At 44.1% G+C, this 18,781-nt stretch overlaps 1 protein-coding gene across 1 annotated transcript; it reads left to right on the top strand.

The window, feature by feature from the left end:
• The first annotated feature begins 1,745 nt into the window (after nucleotides 1-1,745).
• On the top strand, nucleotides 1,746-18,548 carry MKI67 (marker of proliferation Ki-67). Its single transcript, XM_040072055.2, has 16 exons — nucleotides 1,746-1,863; nucleotides 2,896-3,009; nucleotides 3,786-3,867; nucleotides 3,949-4,064; nucleotides 4,411-4,480; nucleotides 5,018-5,096; nucleotides 5,796-7,232; nucleotides 7,538-7,776; nucleotides 8,284-8,686; nucleotides 10,299-10,414; nucleotides 10,819-10,990; nucleotides 11,079-11,213; nucleotides 11,600-12,984; nucleotides 13,767-13,839; nucleotides 14,143-17,142; nucleotides 17,903-18,548. The coding sequence occupies exons 2-16, from the start codon at nucleotides 2,918-2,920 to the stop codon at nucleotides 18,034-18,036; spliced, it is 7,533 nt and encodes a 2,510-aa protein (XP_039927989.1). The 5' UTR covers nucleotides 1,746-1,863; nucleotides 2,896-2,917; the 3' UTR covers nucleotides 18,037-18,548.
• The last annotated feature ends 233 nt before the right edge of the window (nucleotides 18,549-18,781 follow it).

Raw genomic sequence — 18,781 nt, forward strand, 5'->3', positions numbered from 1 at the left:
TGGATGATAAAATGGGAGTAAAATCAAAAGTTCTGCTTTGTAGAAGATCTGAATTGTAGAATTTTTGTCCCCTGAAGCCCAAAAGGATGGATGACCTTGTCCTGTATCCCCTCCCCAAACATCAAACTTGGAATGAAGGTCACATTTCATATCTCAGTATATTGTTGTTGTTATTATTGTTGATAATAATATTATTATTTTTCTTCTGTCTTCAAACACAGAACAACACAGTGTGCCCGTTGATTTGGCCTCACAGATCCTCAAGTTCAAGTCTCAGTAACGAATTCCCGTTCAGGAGCAGAGATGGAGATCAGTTTTATTTCTGAATGAAGGTAACTAATTTGTTCATTAAAGTGGACTTAAAATACTAATTTAACTTTTACTGCTGCTCAGCCCCTCCCATCCTTGCTCCCTTTATTTTTCTCCCCCTTACTGTTCTGCTTAACAGTATTTTTGTGGCTAGTAATATTTTAATCTTCTTAAACACAGATGCTTAAATCACTTTATAAAGCGGAAGTGAATAGATGTAAAGTGAATCTGGGCGCTTTTTGCTGATCTGAGGAGGTGCAAATCTGGGACCACTGAGCCTCCTGCAAGTCCCCCTCCCTCAGAGTGGGGCTCAAAAAGCCTGGACAGGTCTGGGTTTGGGAACAGGTTCAGGTTTAAGTTTGGGTTCAGATATAGACACAGGTTCAGGTTTAGGTTCAGATACAGATCAAGATAAAGTTTCAGGTATAGATACGGGTACAGGTACAGATTCAGGTGCAGGTACAGACAAAGGTTCAGGTACAGACAGAGGTACAAACACAGGTGCTGTTATGGGTGCAGGTACAGGTGTAGGCAGAGGTTCGTGTACAGATTTAGGCACAGGGATAGGTACAGGTACAAGCACAGGTTTGTATACTGCTTCATGTACAGGTACAGGCTCAGGTACATGTTGAGATTCAGGTGTGGTCAGAGGTTCAGGCACAGGTGTAGGTAGAGGTTGCTGTATGGATACAGGCAGAGGTACAGGTTCAGGAGAAGGTTCAGGCTGGGGCACAGGTACAGATGCAGGCTCAGGCTGGGGCACAGGTACAAGCACAGGTTCGGTTACAGGTACAGATGCAGGCTCAGGCTGGGGCACAGGTGCAAGAACAGGCTCGGTTACAGGTACAGATGCAGGTTCAGCCTGGGGCACAGGTACAAGCACAGGTTCGGTCACAGGTACCAGATGCAGGTTCAGGCTGGAGCACAGGTACAGATGCAGGTTCAGCCTGGGGCACAGGTACAGATGCAGGTTCAGCCTGGGGCACAGGTACAAGCACAGGTTCGTGAGGGGCCGTGGTCGCGCTGTGGCTCCCCCGGCAGCGCCTGAGGCGGGAGCGGCCTCGCGGGGCGGCGCCTCCGTTTGAACTCAAACCGCCCTCGCCGCTCCCCATTGGCTCCGCCGCGCGTCGCGCGCCGCCCCCTCCGCCAATCAGAGGCCGCCGCGCTCCTTTTCGAATGTTCAACGGCCAGCGCCGTGCGTTCGTTTCTCCTTCCGCCGATGCGGCACGGAGCAAAGCGAAAAGAGTCCCTCTACCCGGTGCCGGTTGTCGCGGCCGGGCGGGCTCGGTGCCGTCCCTCAACCATGGCTGCTGCCGGCAGGCGCGGGCGGTGGCGGCGGCTCCCGGTCCGTCCGTCTGCGCGGCTCCCGGAGGCTCCGTTTCGGTGCCTGGCGGAGGGATACACAAGGCGGAAGAGGGGGCGCCGTGCGGGTGCTGGGGGCCGGCGCGCGCGGGAAGGGCTCAGTCGGCGTCGCGCCGTGCCGGGAGCGCGGGGGGGCGTCGGACGCCGCCACACGGGGCCCCTCAGCGGCCGCCAGCGCTCCGGCAGAGCCAGGTACGGGTGGGCGAGCGGGCAGGGGAGTGGGGCCGGGGGGACGCGGCTTTGGGGTGGCGGGTGCCGCGAGGGGAGTTGGGCCGCCTCACATCCCGCTTCGGTGGCCGCCTAGCCCCGCATTGTGGCTCTGTCCCCATGCCGTGGTGGCTCTTGCCCCCTTCTCCCGCGGTGTTTACTTGGCCTGTGACCGCCTGAAGCCCGGGCTTACAAGTTTCGGTTTGTACGGCTCCCGTGGCTTTTTTGGCTTTTAGGAGCTGGTGGATGATGTGGACAGGGTGCAGGACACCGAGTGTTTAGGTTCCCTAAAAGCGCAAGGGACTGTTGGGTTCCCCTCAGAGTTGTGTCTTGTTGTCAACAAGAGTTTTATGGCATGAAACCCACCAAAAAGTTCCGTAAGAGGCTCCCTTAACTGCATTTAATTCCCTTGTTTTACCTTGCTGTTTTCAATTAGAGTGTTAATAAAGATACTTCTTTGAGGATCGCTTGTGGTATTCGTGTTTATACAAGAATGCGTTTTGTGAAAGTATATAAAAGTATACCTGCTTGCGCTGTGGTTTGGGGTTTTTATGCCAGATCAGACAGAATTTAGGAGCTGCCCAATTTCCAGCCCCTTCCCAGCTGTTCCTGCCACTGCTCCTGGGAGCTATCCCCCCCTTTTCCACGAGGAGAGAACTACAATCAGTTGGTCTCTATTTTAAATTCAAATCTGAGAATTTCCATTTGGGTAAGAGATTGAAAGATTTAGGTGAAAAGGAGTGAGGTTTTAAGTTGTTTATGGGACACAATCTGTGTTGCTCCTGAACCTTTCCAAGGTTCTGATGGGTAACGAAGGCCTCCTGACCACCAAGATTGGTCTGACAATTTACATAAACATACTCCCTGTTTTTTTACACGGGTAAACCCATATAAACAGCACTGAGATTCTTCTGCTTATCCTCTGGAAAATATCTCATCTCTGGATCAAAATAAAGCATAAGATTTACTCTCATGTAAATCATCTTTAGGACGAGTAATTTGGGTGGTTTTTTATAGGTAAGGTTCCTTACATCCGAAGATGCCACGCTACGGGAGAATCGTTGTCATTAAAAGGAATGGGACTGATGGAATCGTTTTTCCACTCAACTCAACTTCTTGTTTATTTGGAAGGTGAGATTTTGCTTGCATACATTGAAATAATGAGTGTTTTTCTGCAGATTGTGTCTTTTAATGCTTATGTACAAAAATTTATATAGGAATAGTGTACAGAGGAGGGAAGGTGATACTGGTCTAATGTTAATGTAATAGCAGAAAGTTGAACTTTATTCTATTACTGCTTTTTGTCCTTTCCTTGCCAGAGCTACTTTTGTTGATTAATTTTCTGACCACAGGAAATCAGGAGGAGGGGTTAAAAGTGATAAGAGCAACAGTAAATCGAAAGCATTGGAGATTAGCTTGAGAAAAGGCTAGAAAGGAAAAGTGTGTACCTTTATAAACACGTCCTAGCTCACGAGTAACTTTTAAGAATGTAAAAGTGGTTCTGCAGGTGAGATCAGGGGTCCAGTTACCTGTTCACAGTCTCAGATCAGAAATATAAGCCTGAGAATGACTTTAACAGCTGATTTTGTCTGAAAATATTCCACAAGTCTCAGGAAACTCTGAAAGCAAGTAATCCCATGGCAAGGCTGTGCTGCAGCTTGTTGTCATCTGCTTTTTTCACAGTTTGGGTACTTCGCTCTTTTTCTGATCTCAGTTATTTGATGCTGGAGAATTGTGAGCTGCTATTTTTTTACCAGTTTAAAAAGACATAGGTAGTTAATTTTTCTTGAAATTAGAGAGATCGTGCTGCTGTGCCATCGCTAACTAAAATTTTGGGGCATGCCCTAATTACCCAGCAGATTTCCCTGTGTCCTTGTGTGAGTCTGAGGCTGTGTTTTCCCCCCCAGGAAAACGGAATGTGACATCCGCATGCGGCTGCCCTGGGTGTCCAGCGAGCACTGCAAAATCGACATCAACGAGAACAAGGAGGTGAGATGGCTGACGATGCTTCCCTGAAGAGTGAAATGCTGCATCTCAGCGGGTCGCTCACGGTTTTGTTTGATTTTTTAGGCAGTCCTGACTAACTTAAGCGCGGTGAACCCCACGCAGCTGAACGGGGCTTGCTTTGAGCAGCCCGTTCCCCTGAAGCACGGAGATGTGTTAACCATTATCGATCGTTCTTTCAGGTGGGTGCCGCCGCCAGACTCTTGGGTTATTTGACTCTAGGGTGGAAATTAATGAAGTTTAGTTCATGTTTCTCTATGAAGTCTTTCATCAGAAGGCAGGACAGCTTGAAGTTATCTTTATATCGCTTATGTTACAGTAAGCTAAATCAATAAAGATGGAATTGTTTAGAGAAATCGTTCTGATTTTGTGTCAAAGTTGTCAGTTTTAGGGGGAAATTTCAAGTGGTTTTGAGTCGCTAAAGTCTTTCAAATGGAGATGTGTGCGTTCCTAGGTCATTTCTTTTAATGATGGAAATTTAGTCATCAATTGCATGACAAAAATGGTGTTTTAAAAAATTTGTTTCAGGTTTGAACATCCTCTTCAATCAACTCCGAAAAAGAGGCGTTCCAGGTCTCCAAAAGATGAAACTCTGCAGGTAATTTTGTGGCTTTTTCTTTACAAATATATTGGTAGTAGTGACATGGTTTTCTATTTCCTTGTTCTGTTTTCTCATTAAAAGTAACTTTTCGACCCTAAACTGCCTTTCTGTCTGAAAATATAAATTAACTCTTTCAGATAAAGACTTTTAAAAATTTGGTAATTTTTAGTCAAAAATTTGTCACTTTTTGGTGATAGATAATTAATAATTCATGATGTTACTAAAACAGACTGAGCTATAAATCTTCCACTAGGTTTGGTAAGAAGGGGAGGTTCAAGTGTTTTTATTCTTATTTTACAGCTGCTTTGACAGCTCAGAATTTAAATAATAAAACAAGATAAACTTCTCCTCTCTAGGGCCTCAAATGGATTGGCCAATGTTAAATATTGAAAAGTTCAAGGGTTTAATTTGAATACTTTAAAGCTTGTTTAGGGACAATGCATATTCTCTTATAAATAGTATTTTTCAATGTAGACTTGAGAGCTGAAGTATAAAATTTTTGTTGCTCTGCTGTAATGTTGTACAAATTTACAGGTTCTTCATGTTCAGCAGGTGGCAGAAGTGGAAATATTACACAAACAAACTTCAGGAGCTAAAAGTCTTGAGGCTTCAGGTTGGTACCTGTTTTATGAGGGCTTTGTTTGCTTTTGTCCCCCTAACTGCATTTATTATTAGAATTAGAATTTAAACAAAGTAAAAGAGGGGTAAAGAGGCATTTTAAGACTTTCCAATCTGAGTACACCTTGCTGTGTCAGTGATTATCCCATCATGTTTGAATGCTGTGAATCCACCTTTGACATTAAAGTTTAACTTGAACTGCTCTGCTGGCCTACAGCTACACCTTTTTAAAGCAAATATTGCATTGTCTCATGCATTCTTTCTTAATAAAAAAATTGAAACAAGTATAATTTTGGAGGTACATGGTATATATTGAAATAAATGCTTACAGGGGCTGTTTCCTGTAGAATCAGAAAAATCCAGAGCTGCTGATTCTGGGGAATTATAACCCATAGACTGGTTAAATGCCAGGAATACACCTCCCCATCCTTCTTTTCTTAGACAATCCTGATTTTCAGAGAAGGCTCTGCATTATCATTTCTGACAGATTTTTATTCCAATACAAAAAGCCCCAGCTGCTTCCAAGCGTTCCATTTCGTTAAATCCTGGTTGACCAGGAAGATCTTCTGACCAGGATCTTCCCTCTTGGGAGGGAAAATAAGGAGTTTTTAATCTGTATTTATGGAACTTACATTTGTAATTCTGCAATTTTGAAGTAACTCTGCATTTTTGTTTTTCTTTGCTTTCTCTGTAGAGAATGCAGAGTGTGAAGAAAAAAATGCCAATAAAAATAAACAAACTCCAGAGGAAAATCTTCCCAAAGCTTTCCCTGTCAAAGTCCGAACACCCAAATCTTCACAGAGAATACATCATGTTCTTAAAAAGCAAGATGAAATGTCTCCCTTTACTAAACTCTATCAAAGTCTGAAAAATGAGCTGAAAGTGGAAAAACCTCTGCCCAGGGGATCTGCCTCTCAGCAAGCTGCAAAAGGAGATCCTGGGAGTGTTCTGCCGGATCCAAGCGCTCCCATTCCGTCCCTGGGTTGTCCTTTTGATCTGGGCAGCCCAGCTGGAGGAAAGGAAACAGGCAGGGTGGGAAATATTGAAGAATGCATCATTGTGAGAAGAGAAGGAATCAGCCCAGGGTTTAACCAGCTCTCAGCACCTGGAAGAAGAACTCCCAGGAAGAGCTTGGCCAGGAGGTCTCAAATTCCCATTTCAAAGGAGGTGTCAGGAGACACCGGTCAGAGTCCATTGCAGGAGCTAAGGACACCAGGCCGACCCAAAGGCGCTGCAGTTACACCCAAACCCAGCAAGGAGAACTGCAGGGATTCCCTGGTTTTGCGGGAGCAGTGCTCCATAGAAAAGTTGGATTGTCCTGCTAAAGGGCCAGCGTGCAGCTCCACAACCCCCGTGTCCCGTGTTGCTGAAGGAGGTAAATGTGTGCTGAACACACCAGCGCCCAGGAGGAAGAGTCCTCGCTCTCTTTTCGTGTCACCTCCCGAAGAAACCACTGGAATAAATCCTGGTACTCCAAGGACCCCACGGCGTGGGTCGCTGAAACTGAAGTCACTTCCAGAAATCCCAGCTGGAGCACCACAGGAAGATCCAGTGTGCAGAATGGATAACGCACAGCTGCCTTTGCCAGATGACAAATGCTTAAAGCAACGACGGAACAGCAGACAACAAACACCAGGAAAACCTGTCCAAGAAGTTCTGAAAGAAATCTGGGATCAGGCAAACCTGGATAACGTGAAGGTGGGACACTGTGAAACCCCTGCCTCTCTCCCTAGTTCCAAGAGTCCCAGAGGAGACAGCAGGGAAAGTAAGGAATTCTTGGACAAAAGTGCCCATTCAGAGGCACTGGCTTCAGAAGGGATGTTGGCATCTCCAGCTGGTCAGACCCCTGGAAGGAAGAGGGGAAAGCCAAGGACCTCTGGAGTGCTGGCTGAAACAGCCCTGGAGACAAACACTGCTCAGAAACACCCCAGTTCAGGTAGAAAAGCCACTGGAACTCCAGCAGAGCTGGCCACGGACAGGTGTCACCAAAATCAGGATCTGGAAGATGCCAGTGCTACAAGACCTCGGAGACCATCAGCCAAGAGATCTCCTGGAAATGCTGCTGAGCTGAGAGACACTGAGCCTGGCTCAGAAACCAAACCTTTTGGCCTCTTGCATGGAGGAGACTCAGGTAAATACATTGGATCCCCTGCCTTGTTTTTGTGTTAGAGAAATTCTGTAGAGCTTTTCTGGGAATTATCCTACTTGGACAAAATGTGGAACCAGTTACTGACACTAATTGTAAAATATTTATCAGGGAGTTACATTTGACCTTAACAATACACAGTATGTACAAAATACCCTGGATTTAATCTATTTCCCTTTAAGGTAAGTTTCTTTGGGTTTGTTTTCAACTTCGAAATACACAAGGAAAGGTTTAAATATGCTGCCTTGGATTCTTGGATATCTAAAAATCGCTTCAATTGTTCTTTTCAGGCAAGACAAAAAGAATCTCTCAGAAGAGGAAAAGCGGTGAAGCGCTCCCTCAGACTTTGGGCAAAAGAAAGAGAGTGTCTTTTGGTGGTCAGCTGAGTCCAGAACTCTTTGATAAAAGTTTGCCTCCCAACTCTCCCCTGAAGAGAGGAGCTCTCCCTGCCAGGAGGAGTTTACCCAATGGAAACTCTCCTCGGGCTGTGCTCAAAAAGGCTCAGGTCTTGAAGCACTTGATAGATCAGGTAAATGTGAAGAGTGAGGTGTGATCAAGTCGCTGAGTCCATTACTGTGATCAGACTTTATAAATTCTGATCTATATGTATTTATTCTATTATTTATTGATTCAAAATTAGTAGTAGACCTCGTGTGATGCATGCTGGTGTCGCTCACGTGTGTTTTGGGATGCTCAAGGAATCATCAGCAAAAGCAGGTTAATTATAAAGTGGAAGTACAGCCAGGTTCATTGGCAAGGTCACTCCTATGTACTGGGTGGGTAAAACACACAAGGAAAAATCAGGGTAAAAATTGAAAATCAATCAATCTGAAACTAAAATTGACATAAAATGATTTAATTGGTGTCCAAGGATGGATGAAGTGTAAGGATGGGAAAGTGTGAGGATCAAAAGTAAGGTAAATCCTCCTCCAAAACTTAGCCCAGGCTTGATCAACTCTTTGGGAATCATTTCCTGCATCGTTCCTGAAAAAGAAGGAACTATCCTCCATTCACTAATGTGTATCTTTTTTACCAGGAAGAAAAGAAGTCACCCAAAAACTCACCAGCCCAGCAGTCCCCAGGTGCCTCATCCCCTGTCTCAAGGAAGGCAACACCCCAAATCCCTGCAGGCTCTCCAGCCCCCTTCAGGAAAGGGCGTTTCTCCATCTCCCGGCCCCCCACACCATTCCCAATTGCAGAGGAGAAGGATGCTGGCACAGAAGACATGGATCCAGAGGGGAAAAGTGGTGTGCAAAGGAAAACACCAGAATCTGCTCCTGCTACCCGAGATGCCAAAGCCTCGGCGGCAGTGACAGCTGCCAAGACAGCCAGAGGTGCCCAGCTGGGTGTGAAGGGCTCTGCCATGAAGAGCAGATGTGGGGCTGTGGCTGTTATCAGTGCCAAGAGGAGAAGTGGTGCCTCCAGTGCCAATTTATTGGGTTGGTTTCAACAGTTAATTTTTTAATATTCGCTTTCTTGCTTTAAAATGAGGTGGGAAAGGTCTGTTTTGTTGTGCAGAGGCCACCAAGTAATTGATGAATCTTCTGAAATCTGCTGGGCTTCTTGGAAGTGCAAAGCGTTGCATTTTCTCATTCAGAAAGCAAATCTATTAAAGCATCTGTGAACTCATCTAAAGACAAATATTGACATTCAGAAGTTAAAAAATGGTAAAGTTCTCTTTGCAAGGTTAGAGTCCTGATCTTTAAAATCTGTCAAGTTCAAGTAGTGTTAAACTAAACCATGTTTTTCACATCAGTTTTGTTTCAAAAAACTTAACATTTTATAGCAATGCAGCTTCCCTTTGGTTATTTTGTGTCTTGTTTTTATACAAGGCTCACAAACTTTGTCCAGGACCTGGGCTGTATTTAACCACCCCAAGTGGTACCTAACTGATAGAAATATAAAACAGGATCATAACTGGGTGTTACCTTGGAATCTTCAAAGTTCCCAGTGTTGAGCACTGATTTGAAATAGTTTTGACAGCATTGGAAACTGGAACTAGGGGAGTTCTGGTTCTTCAAGTTTTGACTTTTGAATAAACTTTGGAGAAGGGTGTATTTGTCACCTGTTTTCATCAGTTAAATCAGTTTGTCAAAGTCAAATTCCCCACTCGCCCAGGAGTTTTTATCACTTTATTATTCTGTCCATTTTGATGGCAGCAGAGCTCTTGACAAATATCAGCGGCATTCCATTTCTCACCACCTCTTTGTAATGTGCTTTTTAATATCACTGCATCAATCCCTTCTGTAATGTGAAAAGAACATCACAGCTCTTGAAAATTTCAGATCCAAAATAAAACTGTTTCCTGTGCTTTTTCGCATAATTTCCTGGATGCTTGGCATTTTTCTCTGCATCCTGCACACCCTGGCAATGTCAGCTTTTCAAAGTTCTTATTTACAGGCTGAAGTGGCAATTCTGACAAGAGAATTAATAACATCCTTTTCTTTAGGAACAGCATTCCCCTTTTGATATCTATTTGAAAGAAAAAATCATGTAAAAGAAAAAATTTCTTTTACATGATCCCTGTGTTCTGATAGCTTTTTGTCCTGAAGTAAACAAAGCAGGTGTCCTACAACTTCCAGCTTCATTTATTCCACAGCTGTAATTCCCTGTTCCCCCTGCTGTGTAGAGAGTGATGCTGTGGTGAAGGTAACCTTGCTTTGGGAATTTCGGGAGTGCGCCACAAGGAGAAGGTGATACAAGAAAAATTGTGGGAAGTCTGTGTAGATTTAAATTCAGGATAAATAACTGAAATTCCTCAGCATGGTGGTGAAAGAAACTTCACTTAGAAGCAATTTCTCTTCTGTTGTTAAATCTCACCAGAGTAAAGCTCATCTATAGTGAACGCTGTGTACTTGGACTCTTAAACTTCGGCTGAAATTGGATTTTCAAATTGAGAATATATCAGAGAGCACTTCAGGTGTAATCAGATAACAACAATCACTTTCCTCTGCAAAACTGCAGAAAATGTGTTGGGATCATCAAGAAATAACTGTGAGCTTCCATTTACACCGCTGAAAGTTAAACTGGTTCTTTCTCATTTTCTTCTAGTTGCAAAATCTTGGGCAGAAGTGGTAAAATTGGGAGTTGCAAGACCACAGTCAAAACCTGCTAAAAAAAGTGTCCGTAAAGGAAGAGCCCTGAAGAGAAGAAACCACCCACCAAAGGTATCCTTCTCTTTTTTGTGTTTCCTTTTATTTTCTTGCATAACTACCAAACAGCTTGGATGGATTTTGATCGAGAAGCTGAGCTCTTGACGTGATGTAAAATGGGAGCTGATGTCTCTCACAGCATGTGGGAAATGGGGGTTGGTACAAAAGGAATCAGAATTATTAAGGTTGGAAAAGACCTCCAAGATCTTGGAGTCCAACCTCTGATCATAAAAGTCAGGCAGGACCTGCCTTTCCTAAACTCAGGCTGGCTGAGCCTTCCAGCCCTCGTTGGAACTGAACATCCTCCAGTCTTCTGGAACCTCCCAGTTAACCAGGAGTGATGATAAATTATGGAAGGAGCTTGCCACCTCTTCCACCATGAATCTTTGTCCAATAACTTTTTATTTTTCCCTTTTCAGACTCCAGAGAAGAAAATAAAAGATGACTTCAGCACAGGTCATGCAGAGTCACCTGCTACCATAGTTGTAGGTAGAGCTTATTCCACCACGGTCAGGTCAGCTGGACACGTCCCTAAAGTGGTAAAAAATCCCAAGCTGAAGCTGAACATGGATATGGATGAAAGCTTCACAGGTCAGATTTTAAAGTCTATTTCTTCATCTGCCTGCTGTGCAGTTCTTTTGTCAAAACATCTGCTCATTTCTCCAAATATAATTTCTAGGAATGCCTGAAGTATTCCGAACTCCAGAAAATCCGGGAGGAGAAACATTTCCTTTGGCTGCTGCTCAGGATGCTGATTTTACACCACCGTGGTCTGCGGGGGACATTTCTGACTTGCACACTCCTGAGGAATCTGGTGGGTTTGGTATTTAAAAGTAAGAATATTTAGGTATATTATGGGTTAGCAGCAGTCTCAGCCTAGGCAAACTTAATTGAGGTGAAGCATCCAGCAACCCATGAAAGGAGCCATTGAGATTTATCAGGTATTAAAAGAAAATGTAGTTCAAATTAATTTCTGAGTAGGATATTTTATTATTCATTCTATTTGGTATGGAACTTCAAGCTGCTGTTCAAGTTGTTTGAGTTGTTTCAGACACTGAATGCCCAATGCACATGTTTGGATTTTGATTTCTAGAAGGGTATATTGGAATTTGAATTTTTTTTTTTTATACAGTAATTGAAATGCTTGGATTTTCTGCTTAATTTATTTTCCAAATGACATAAATCTACTACTTATTTCAGGAGAGATGATGGTGTCACCACTAAATAATTTGGATGCTTCAGAGCAGAAGCAAGAGAGTCCAGGCATATTCTGCTTTCTGAGAGAGGAGTCATCTCCATCTATGTTTGATGAAACAGCCACAAAAACTCCTGAAAAAAGAGAAGCTGTGCACGACGATAGTGTGGACAGTTTGGCAATAATTCCAGAAAAACCAGCATCTCTGGTGAAATCGGGAAGAAAAAGGAGGACTCCAAAGCAGAAGTTAGAGCCAGTTGAGGTCAAGTCAGGCAAAAGGAAGATTTTAAGGACCCCTGAGCAAAAGGTGGAAGCAGGAGAGGTTTTGTCAGGTATCAAGAGGCTCATGAAGACTCCAAGGCAGAAGCCTGAGCCTGCAGAGGCTTTGTCAGGCATCAAGCAGCTCATGAGGACCCCAAAGCAGAAACTGGAGCCTGCAGAGTCTTTGTCAGGCATCAAACAACTCTTGAAGACTCCAAAGCAGAAACTGGAGCCTGTAGAGTCTTTGTCAGGCATCAAACAACTCTTGAAGACTCCAAAGCAGAAACTGGAGCCTGTAGAGGCTTTGTCAGGCATCAAACAACTCATGAAGACCCCAAAGCAGAAATTGGAGCCTGTAGAGTCTTTGTCAGGCATCAAGCAACTCTTGAAGACCCCAAAGCAGAAATTGGAGCCTGTAGAGGCTTTGTCAGGCATCAAACAGCTCATGAAGACCCCAAAGCAGAAACTGGAGCCTGTAGAGTCTTTGTCAGGCATCAAACAGCTCATGAAGACCCCAAAGCAGAAATTGGAGCCTGCAGAGGCTTTGTCAGGCATCAAACAGCTCATGAAGACCCCAAAGCAGAAATTGGAGGCTGCAGAGGCTTTGTCAGGCATCAAACAGCTCATGAAGACCCCAAAGCAGAAATTGGAGCCTGTAGAGGCTTTGTCAGGCATCAAACAGCTCATGAGGACCCCACGGCGGAAGGCAGAACCAGTGGAGCACCTGTCTGGCATTAAGCAGCTCCTGAGGACCCCACAGCAAGAGCTGGAACCAGTCACAGATGAAATTGCCTTGAAAAGGTTGCTGGAGACTCCAGTAGAGAGCAGGGAAGCAGTAAAAGCTCTGCCAGATGTGACTTCAACCAGGAAAACCCCAAAGCTGAAATCCCAGCCCGTGGAAGACATGGTTGGGATCAGCCGCATTTTCCAGACGCCGAAGGAAAAGGTTGAGCCTATAGATAACATGTTTGGAATTAGCAGATTAATGAAGTCTCCTAAGGAGAAATATCAACCAGTTGAGGATTTTGTGGGACTGCAGAGGCTCATGGCAGAGCCCAGGCAGAAATCTGATTCTGAAGTGGACTATGCTGGAGTGACTGAAATGTTTGGTACCCCAGAGGAAGTAAAGGTAAAATACTTTAACTTTTGGATGGGATATTTTTAGACTTTGAAGCCTGTGGTTGAAATTACTTTGGACTTCCTTGTATGACACCTTGTATCTTGCAACATTTTTTAGGGACAGTTGCATTTGCGTGTGTTACAATGTATTTATTTGAAGGGACCTGTCACAAACGAGTGCTAAAAAGTATCATTAGGAACAGGCTTAATATGAAGGAGACATTCCCAGCATCTCATTCACTGTTCCACACTGACCATTACAGGTGGGAAAAGTGAAGTTCTCCAATCAGTGAGTCAGGCTTCGTGGTGTCTGTGCCCAGCCCAGTTTGTTCTGGTGCTGGTTTTTATTGTGAGAAACATCTTGATCTTCAGTGGAGATGTGCTGGCATCACTGCCAGTATCATTTTCTGAAAAAATTATTTTAATTCTCATATTCCATAGGTAAAGTAATGAGTATGCCTGGGCTTAGTGCTTGGAACTGCAATAAAACACTACAGGATGCTCAATTTCTATTCAGCACCCTGAATTCCCTTTGAGCACTCATTTAGGCACTTCTCAACCTCTCCACAATGTTGTCTTTCACTTTAGATGGTAAGAATTAAATTTGCTATGTTTGTGGGCATATATCAGATAAATGGATGTATTCACAAGACTAATTGATTTCATTTGTAAAGAAAAGATTTTGAGAGGAATTTTTATAAATATTGCTGTACATTCATCTGGTATTGGTTGGTGCCATAAATTCTTGTCCTGTCAGATATGCATTTATTGATTATTTTTTTATTCTCTTAGGTCAGATCAGTAAATGTTATGGATTCTCAGGAAGAAATTCCACCTCCTGGTTCTAATTCCAGTCAGAAACATGGTAAGCACAAATATTTTGCTTAGAGGAATAATGAATATACAAATTTCATAAAATGTTACCATGAAGTTGAAATCTTGTTGAAACCTCAGTGAGCCAAGCTATTTCCTGAGCTAAGATCGTTTTTTCCCTTTGACTTGTCCAAATAAATTAAAGAACTTCAGTCAGAAGCTTGGCCTTTAATCTAGGAATTGGTTAAAAATTTCTTTATTTATTGCATGATTTGTTTGAGCAAGATGCCTCTGTGAGGAAAATGGAAGCACGCAGATACTTTGGTCTAATTTTTGTTTGTGCTCTTTACCCTAGAAAAGAAAGGAAACGTTTCCCAAGGTGAAGATTCTCAAGAGAAGGACTCCACTGGTGAAGAGCAGCATACCCAGAGACCAAGAAGGGGCAGACCAAAGAGGGCTGTACCTCCTACTGCAGCAAAGCCAAGTGGAAATGGTGTGAGTTTAAAGGAACTGCAGAGTCCTGATACCCAAGAGGAGATGGGAGCGATCACACCTGAAAACAAGGGAAGAAGAGGAAGGAGGGCAAAGCGTTACGTGCAAGAAGTGGTTCCAAAGCGCCCAGATCAAGAAGGGCTTGACACTGTTTCACCTGTGGAACCAGCTGGAGCTGCTCAGAGACCAGGAAGAGGTCAAAGGAAAGAGCTGAAGGAGTTAAAACATCCAAATGAAAATCTTGAGTCTTGTGTTGAAGATTCTTCAGTTGTACCTGCAAATACCCAACAGAGTTTGCAGGACTGTGGCATCAATGAAACTGAAGACGATCCAGGCACAAAGACAGGAGCCGGAAACACTCAGAATGAAATCTGTCAGCTGCAAACAGGTTTAAATAATCCTGATAGCAAAGCTAATGACAGTGGGATAGAGGACAGTGAAGAAGTGCTCCTGTCACCGAGGAGGAGGCGCAGAGGAGCGGAGAACACAGAACCAGTGATTCCACCAAAAAGAGGGAGACGAGCAAGGAATGACCGAGGTAGAGCAGCTTCTCCTGGAGACCTTTGTGCAACAACCAGAAAGCTTCGTAAAGACCCATCCCCAAAGGCTACCCAACGACAGGAACAAGCTTGTTACAAAGCTCCTGAAGCTGTCACAGCACAGGAATCTGAAAATGACACTAAACTTGAACTGAAGGCAACAGATACAAGAGTTAAGTCTTTTAGAAGTACTAGAAGCAGAAAGTGCTCAGATGAAATAAAAGCAGGCACTCGTGAGGTCACACTTGAAAATACACAAAGCATTCAGAAAACTGAGGAAACATCAGCTGGAACTGATGCCGAAACACAATCCCACATGAAAAATGAGATTAAAGGAACTCAGGGATGTGAAACAGAAAATGCTCAGGAAAAAACAACAGAGGCAGCTCGAAGATTAAAGGCAGAGTCACCTTACGCAGGGACAAACAAAATGCCAGTCAGTGCTCAGAAAGTGGAAGCAAACAGGGCTAGACACAGGAGAGGCAAAATAGACTCTTTGGAGCAAAAAGCTGATGAATTTACTGAAAATGTGAATGGGCTAAAGCCAATTATTTCCAAATTTAAGTCAGAAACAGAAGTGGATGAATCTTCTCTCCAGAGTTCCGTGGGCTCTGTCTGTGTCAGTGCAGCCGAAGCCAGGAAGGAGCAGCCCAGCCCGGGTGCCACATCAGTCCCTGCTGCAGGCAGTGCCAGTCCTGCTCAGGGCAGTCAGAGGAGGACGAGAAAAGAACAGGGAATACTTAAAGCAAAGCAAACTGAAATCCTGCGGGGGGATCCAGCACAAGGAAACGCAGGGATGTGTAGAAGAGGAAGAGGTAGAAAAGTTAATTTTCAGCTTGAGGAAGGCAGTTCCAAAGCGGTTGAAGGAAAAACTTTACCTGGGGATGATGAAGGGATGGCTGAAAAAGATAATCAGCGTGGGAATTCCGAAAATCCTTCTTCACAGGGAAGGAGGGGCAGAAGAAAGCAACTTGATTCCACCCCACAAGAAGCTGGTCATGCCCTTATGGAAAAACAAACACTAAGTGCAGATCACAGGAAAGATGAAGCTGTTGTTACAGAGCAAGGATCAGCTTTGGAAGCTGCTCCCTCTTCAGCAGAGGACAATCCACCGAGACGAGGGAGGAGACGCGAGGCGGCTGCGGCATCACAGACCAGATCTCCTTCCGTCAGAACGAGACGGGGAGTGCTGGAAGGTGATGCTAAAAAGGTGGCAGAGAGAAAAGATGAAATTCCAGCTCTGGGTAATAAAACTTCACAGGCAAAAGTGAATGCATCAGCAAGGGACAGAAGGAGAAAGATGGATCCGGCAGCAGAGGCCACAGGTTCAGCTCCTCTCCAGGGAAAATGTGGCTTGTCAGAAATTAAAGGTGAGGGTACTCAGGAAGAACAAGGTGTTCCTTTGGAAGCAGTGTCCTGTGCAAAGGAGAAGCCACCAGGAAGGGGCAGAAGGAAAGAAACTACTCTGGCATCACACGCAACCAATTCCATCTCCCTTCGAGGGAAACGCGCGTTGCCGGCAGGTGATGGAGAAGAAGCTCCCAAAGAAGCGCAGAATGTTCCCTTGGAAACTTGTGATCCATCTGGAAAAGAAAATCATCTGAGACGAGGCAGGAGGAAGGAAATTGCCCCCTTGATAGAAGCCAAAAGTTCTATTCAGGGAAACCAGGTCCTGTCAAAGCAGGGTAGTAGAAGAAATAACAATAGGGAAGCTAAACCAAGTTTGGACAATTCTTCCCAAGAAAATAAGGATCTTGTAAAAGGGAGCTCGAGGCAAGCAACAATTTCTCTGGCTCTTAGTCCCACCTCACTTCAAGGTTTGCCAGAAGATGGTAAAGACGGAATTCCTGAAGAACAAAGTAAACTTTTGGAAGTAGCTCCACCTACAAAAGAAAATCCATCAAGGGTGGGCAGGAAGAAAACAACTTCTTCCACTTCTGAAGAAACAATTTCCACTTCTCTCAGGGGAAGACCCAACCTGCCCAGAGGCAGAGGTCAGAAGAGGATTCTTAAAGAGCATGAGGATGCATCTCCAGAAAATAATCCATGCCAGGGAAGAACAAGGCAGCTGAGGAATAATAGGAGGAAGGTGGAATTCCCATTGGAGGCAGCTAGTTCTACTTCTCCTCATAAAAGCAGTGACTTGCCAGAAAATGGCGACACTCTGGAAACTCAGGATTTGAGCGGAGCATCCACTGGTTCTGAAGAGAATCAGTCTGGAAAAGGCCAGGAGGGTGACCCCGCTCCACAAGCAGCTCCCACCTCTCGCAGAAGGAAATGCCAGCTGCCAGCAGAGGATGTGGCACCCAAAAAGTTAAAATCAGGTGAGCAAGGATTGTCTTTCTCTTCTCTAAGGTTGGCTGAGTTATGTGTAGATACAACAATCGTGTTCAGAGCTCTGGGGGCTGCTGGTGTCGATCACAGAATGATGGGATCATTTAGGTTGGAAAAGATCCAAGATCCCAGTTCCTTCAGCTGCTCCTGGGGCTCCAGCTCCTTCCCCAGCTCCGTTCCCCTCCCTGGTCAGCTCCAGCCCCTCCGTGTCCCTCCTGAGCTGAGGGACCCAAACTGGGCCCAGTACAGGGGGACAATCACTGCCCTGGTCCTGCTGCCACCTAAAATATTCCCTGGAATTTTCAGCTTGACTTTCAAACTCCCAATTAGGAAATGTTATCGAATGAGTGCCTTGAAGTAGAAGAGAGCTCTTTGGAGCTACAAGGCCAGGAATTTCCTGCCATAAAACTTCCTCTGTTTGCATTTTTGCAGGACTTTGGTGTTGGTTCTGTTTTAGTTTTACGTATCAGTGGAAGGAATTTTAGCTGAAATGGCAGCTAATTGGTTTTGGTGCTCTCATTAATGCTAACCTACTTTCAGAAATAGCTGTAAATCCTCAGGGATCCAACTTAAAGGATATTGGATGTTCAGAAGTGTGGGGTTGGTATCTGGTTTGTTGAATTCAGAGATGAAATCTTTGGAATGTTGTCATTGGGGACATTTCCTTTCAAAACAATGTGGGTGAAGACGGAATTTTGTGGGAAATGTTTGATTGACGATACCAATTCGCATTTTTCCATGTGCAAATAGGGAATGGTGAAAATGGCTCCCTACAAAGAGGAAGAAGAAACAAAACTAAACTTGGAGAAGAGGATGCAAGGGCAGCTCAGACCACTGGAGGGATGGAGAGGAGGACGAGATCCAGCACAAGAACAAGGAAATAGCCTCGAGTCCCAGAACCAGTTTTTAAATCAATTCAGTAATTCCAGTTGCAGGATTTTTTTTTATATGTGAATTGATTTGCACTCAGATTTTAAGCTCAGATTCTTGCTAATTCTATGGTTGCTTTACAAAATCTATTTCTCAATGTGTTTACAGATAGAAGGTAGATATTTCTTTAGTAGCTTTGCAAATATGTGGTGGTTCTTAAACCATGGGGTGCTTGTGCAAAGCTGCCAACATAAAATATATTCTGTTATACCAGTGTTTCTCCCCTTTTTCATGTTGATCAGTGCAGCAATCAGGAAGCCATATTACTGCCAGCTAAAGCTGTTTTCTGCTGAAATTTCCCTTTGCTTAAGTTTTATTTTTTTTGTCGGGAGTTGTGTAAATATTCTTTTTAAAAAAATATATAGTTGTATTAGCAGAAGTATTACGCTAAATTTTTTATAAGCTTTTTTTTTAAAAAAATGAAGCTTGTATTGAGAAGTGCAGATTTTGAAGTCATTAAACTTGTAAACAATTTGGGACTTGCGTGGTTTCTTGGTTTTAAGAGTGCTTAAGGACGTAATTGCTGCTGTTCATTTCTGAGGTTCATCCTCTGTGCTTGATGTGGTTTGGAGACAGAACTTTTAGGACCTTTTACAGATAATTTGTCTTCAAGGCTGGGAGCTTCTTAAATGCAGAAACAGAGAAAATTCAGCCTGGGCATCCAACTTCTGTGCAGTTTTTAGACCTGACTTAAAATCC

The sequence above is a fragment of the Hirundo rustica genome, chromosome 8, assembly GCF_015227805.2.
Source record: "Hirundo rustica isolate bHirRus1 chromosome 8, bHirRus1.pri.v3, whole genome shotgun sequence".
Classification (NCBI taxonomy): Eukaryota; Metazoa; Chordata; class Aves; order Passeriformes; family Hirundinidae; genus Hirundo; species Hirundo rustica.

Bases quoted from the DNA above. Each gene is read 5' to 3' on its own strand.
- MKI67 (XM_040072055.2), top strand. From the start codon at position 2,918: ATGCCACGCTACGGGAGAATCGTTGTCATTAAAAGGAATGGGACTGAT. The intron at 3,010-3,785 runs GTGAGATTTTGC...TTTCCCCCCCAG, and splicing joins ACTTCTTGTTTATTTGGAAG to GAAAACGGAATGTGACATCC. The intron at 7,233-7,537 runs GTAAATACATTG...TGTTCTTTTCAG, and splicing joins CTTGCATGGAGGAGACTCAG to GCAAGACAAAAAGAATCTCT.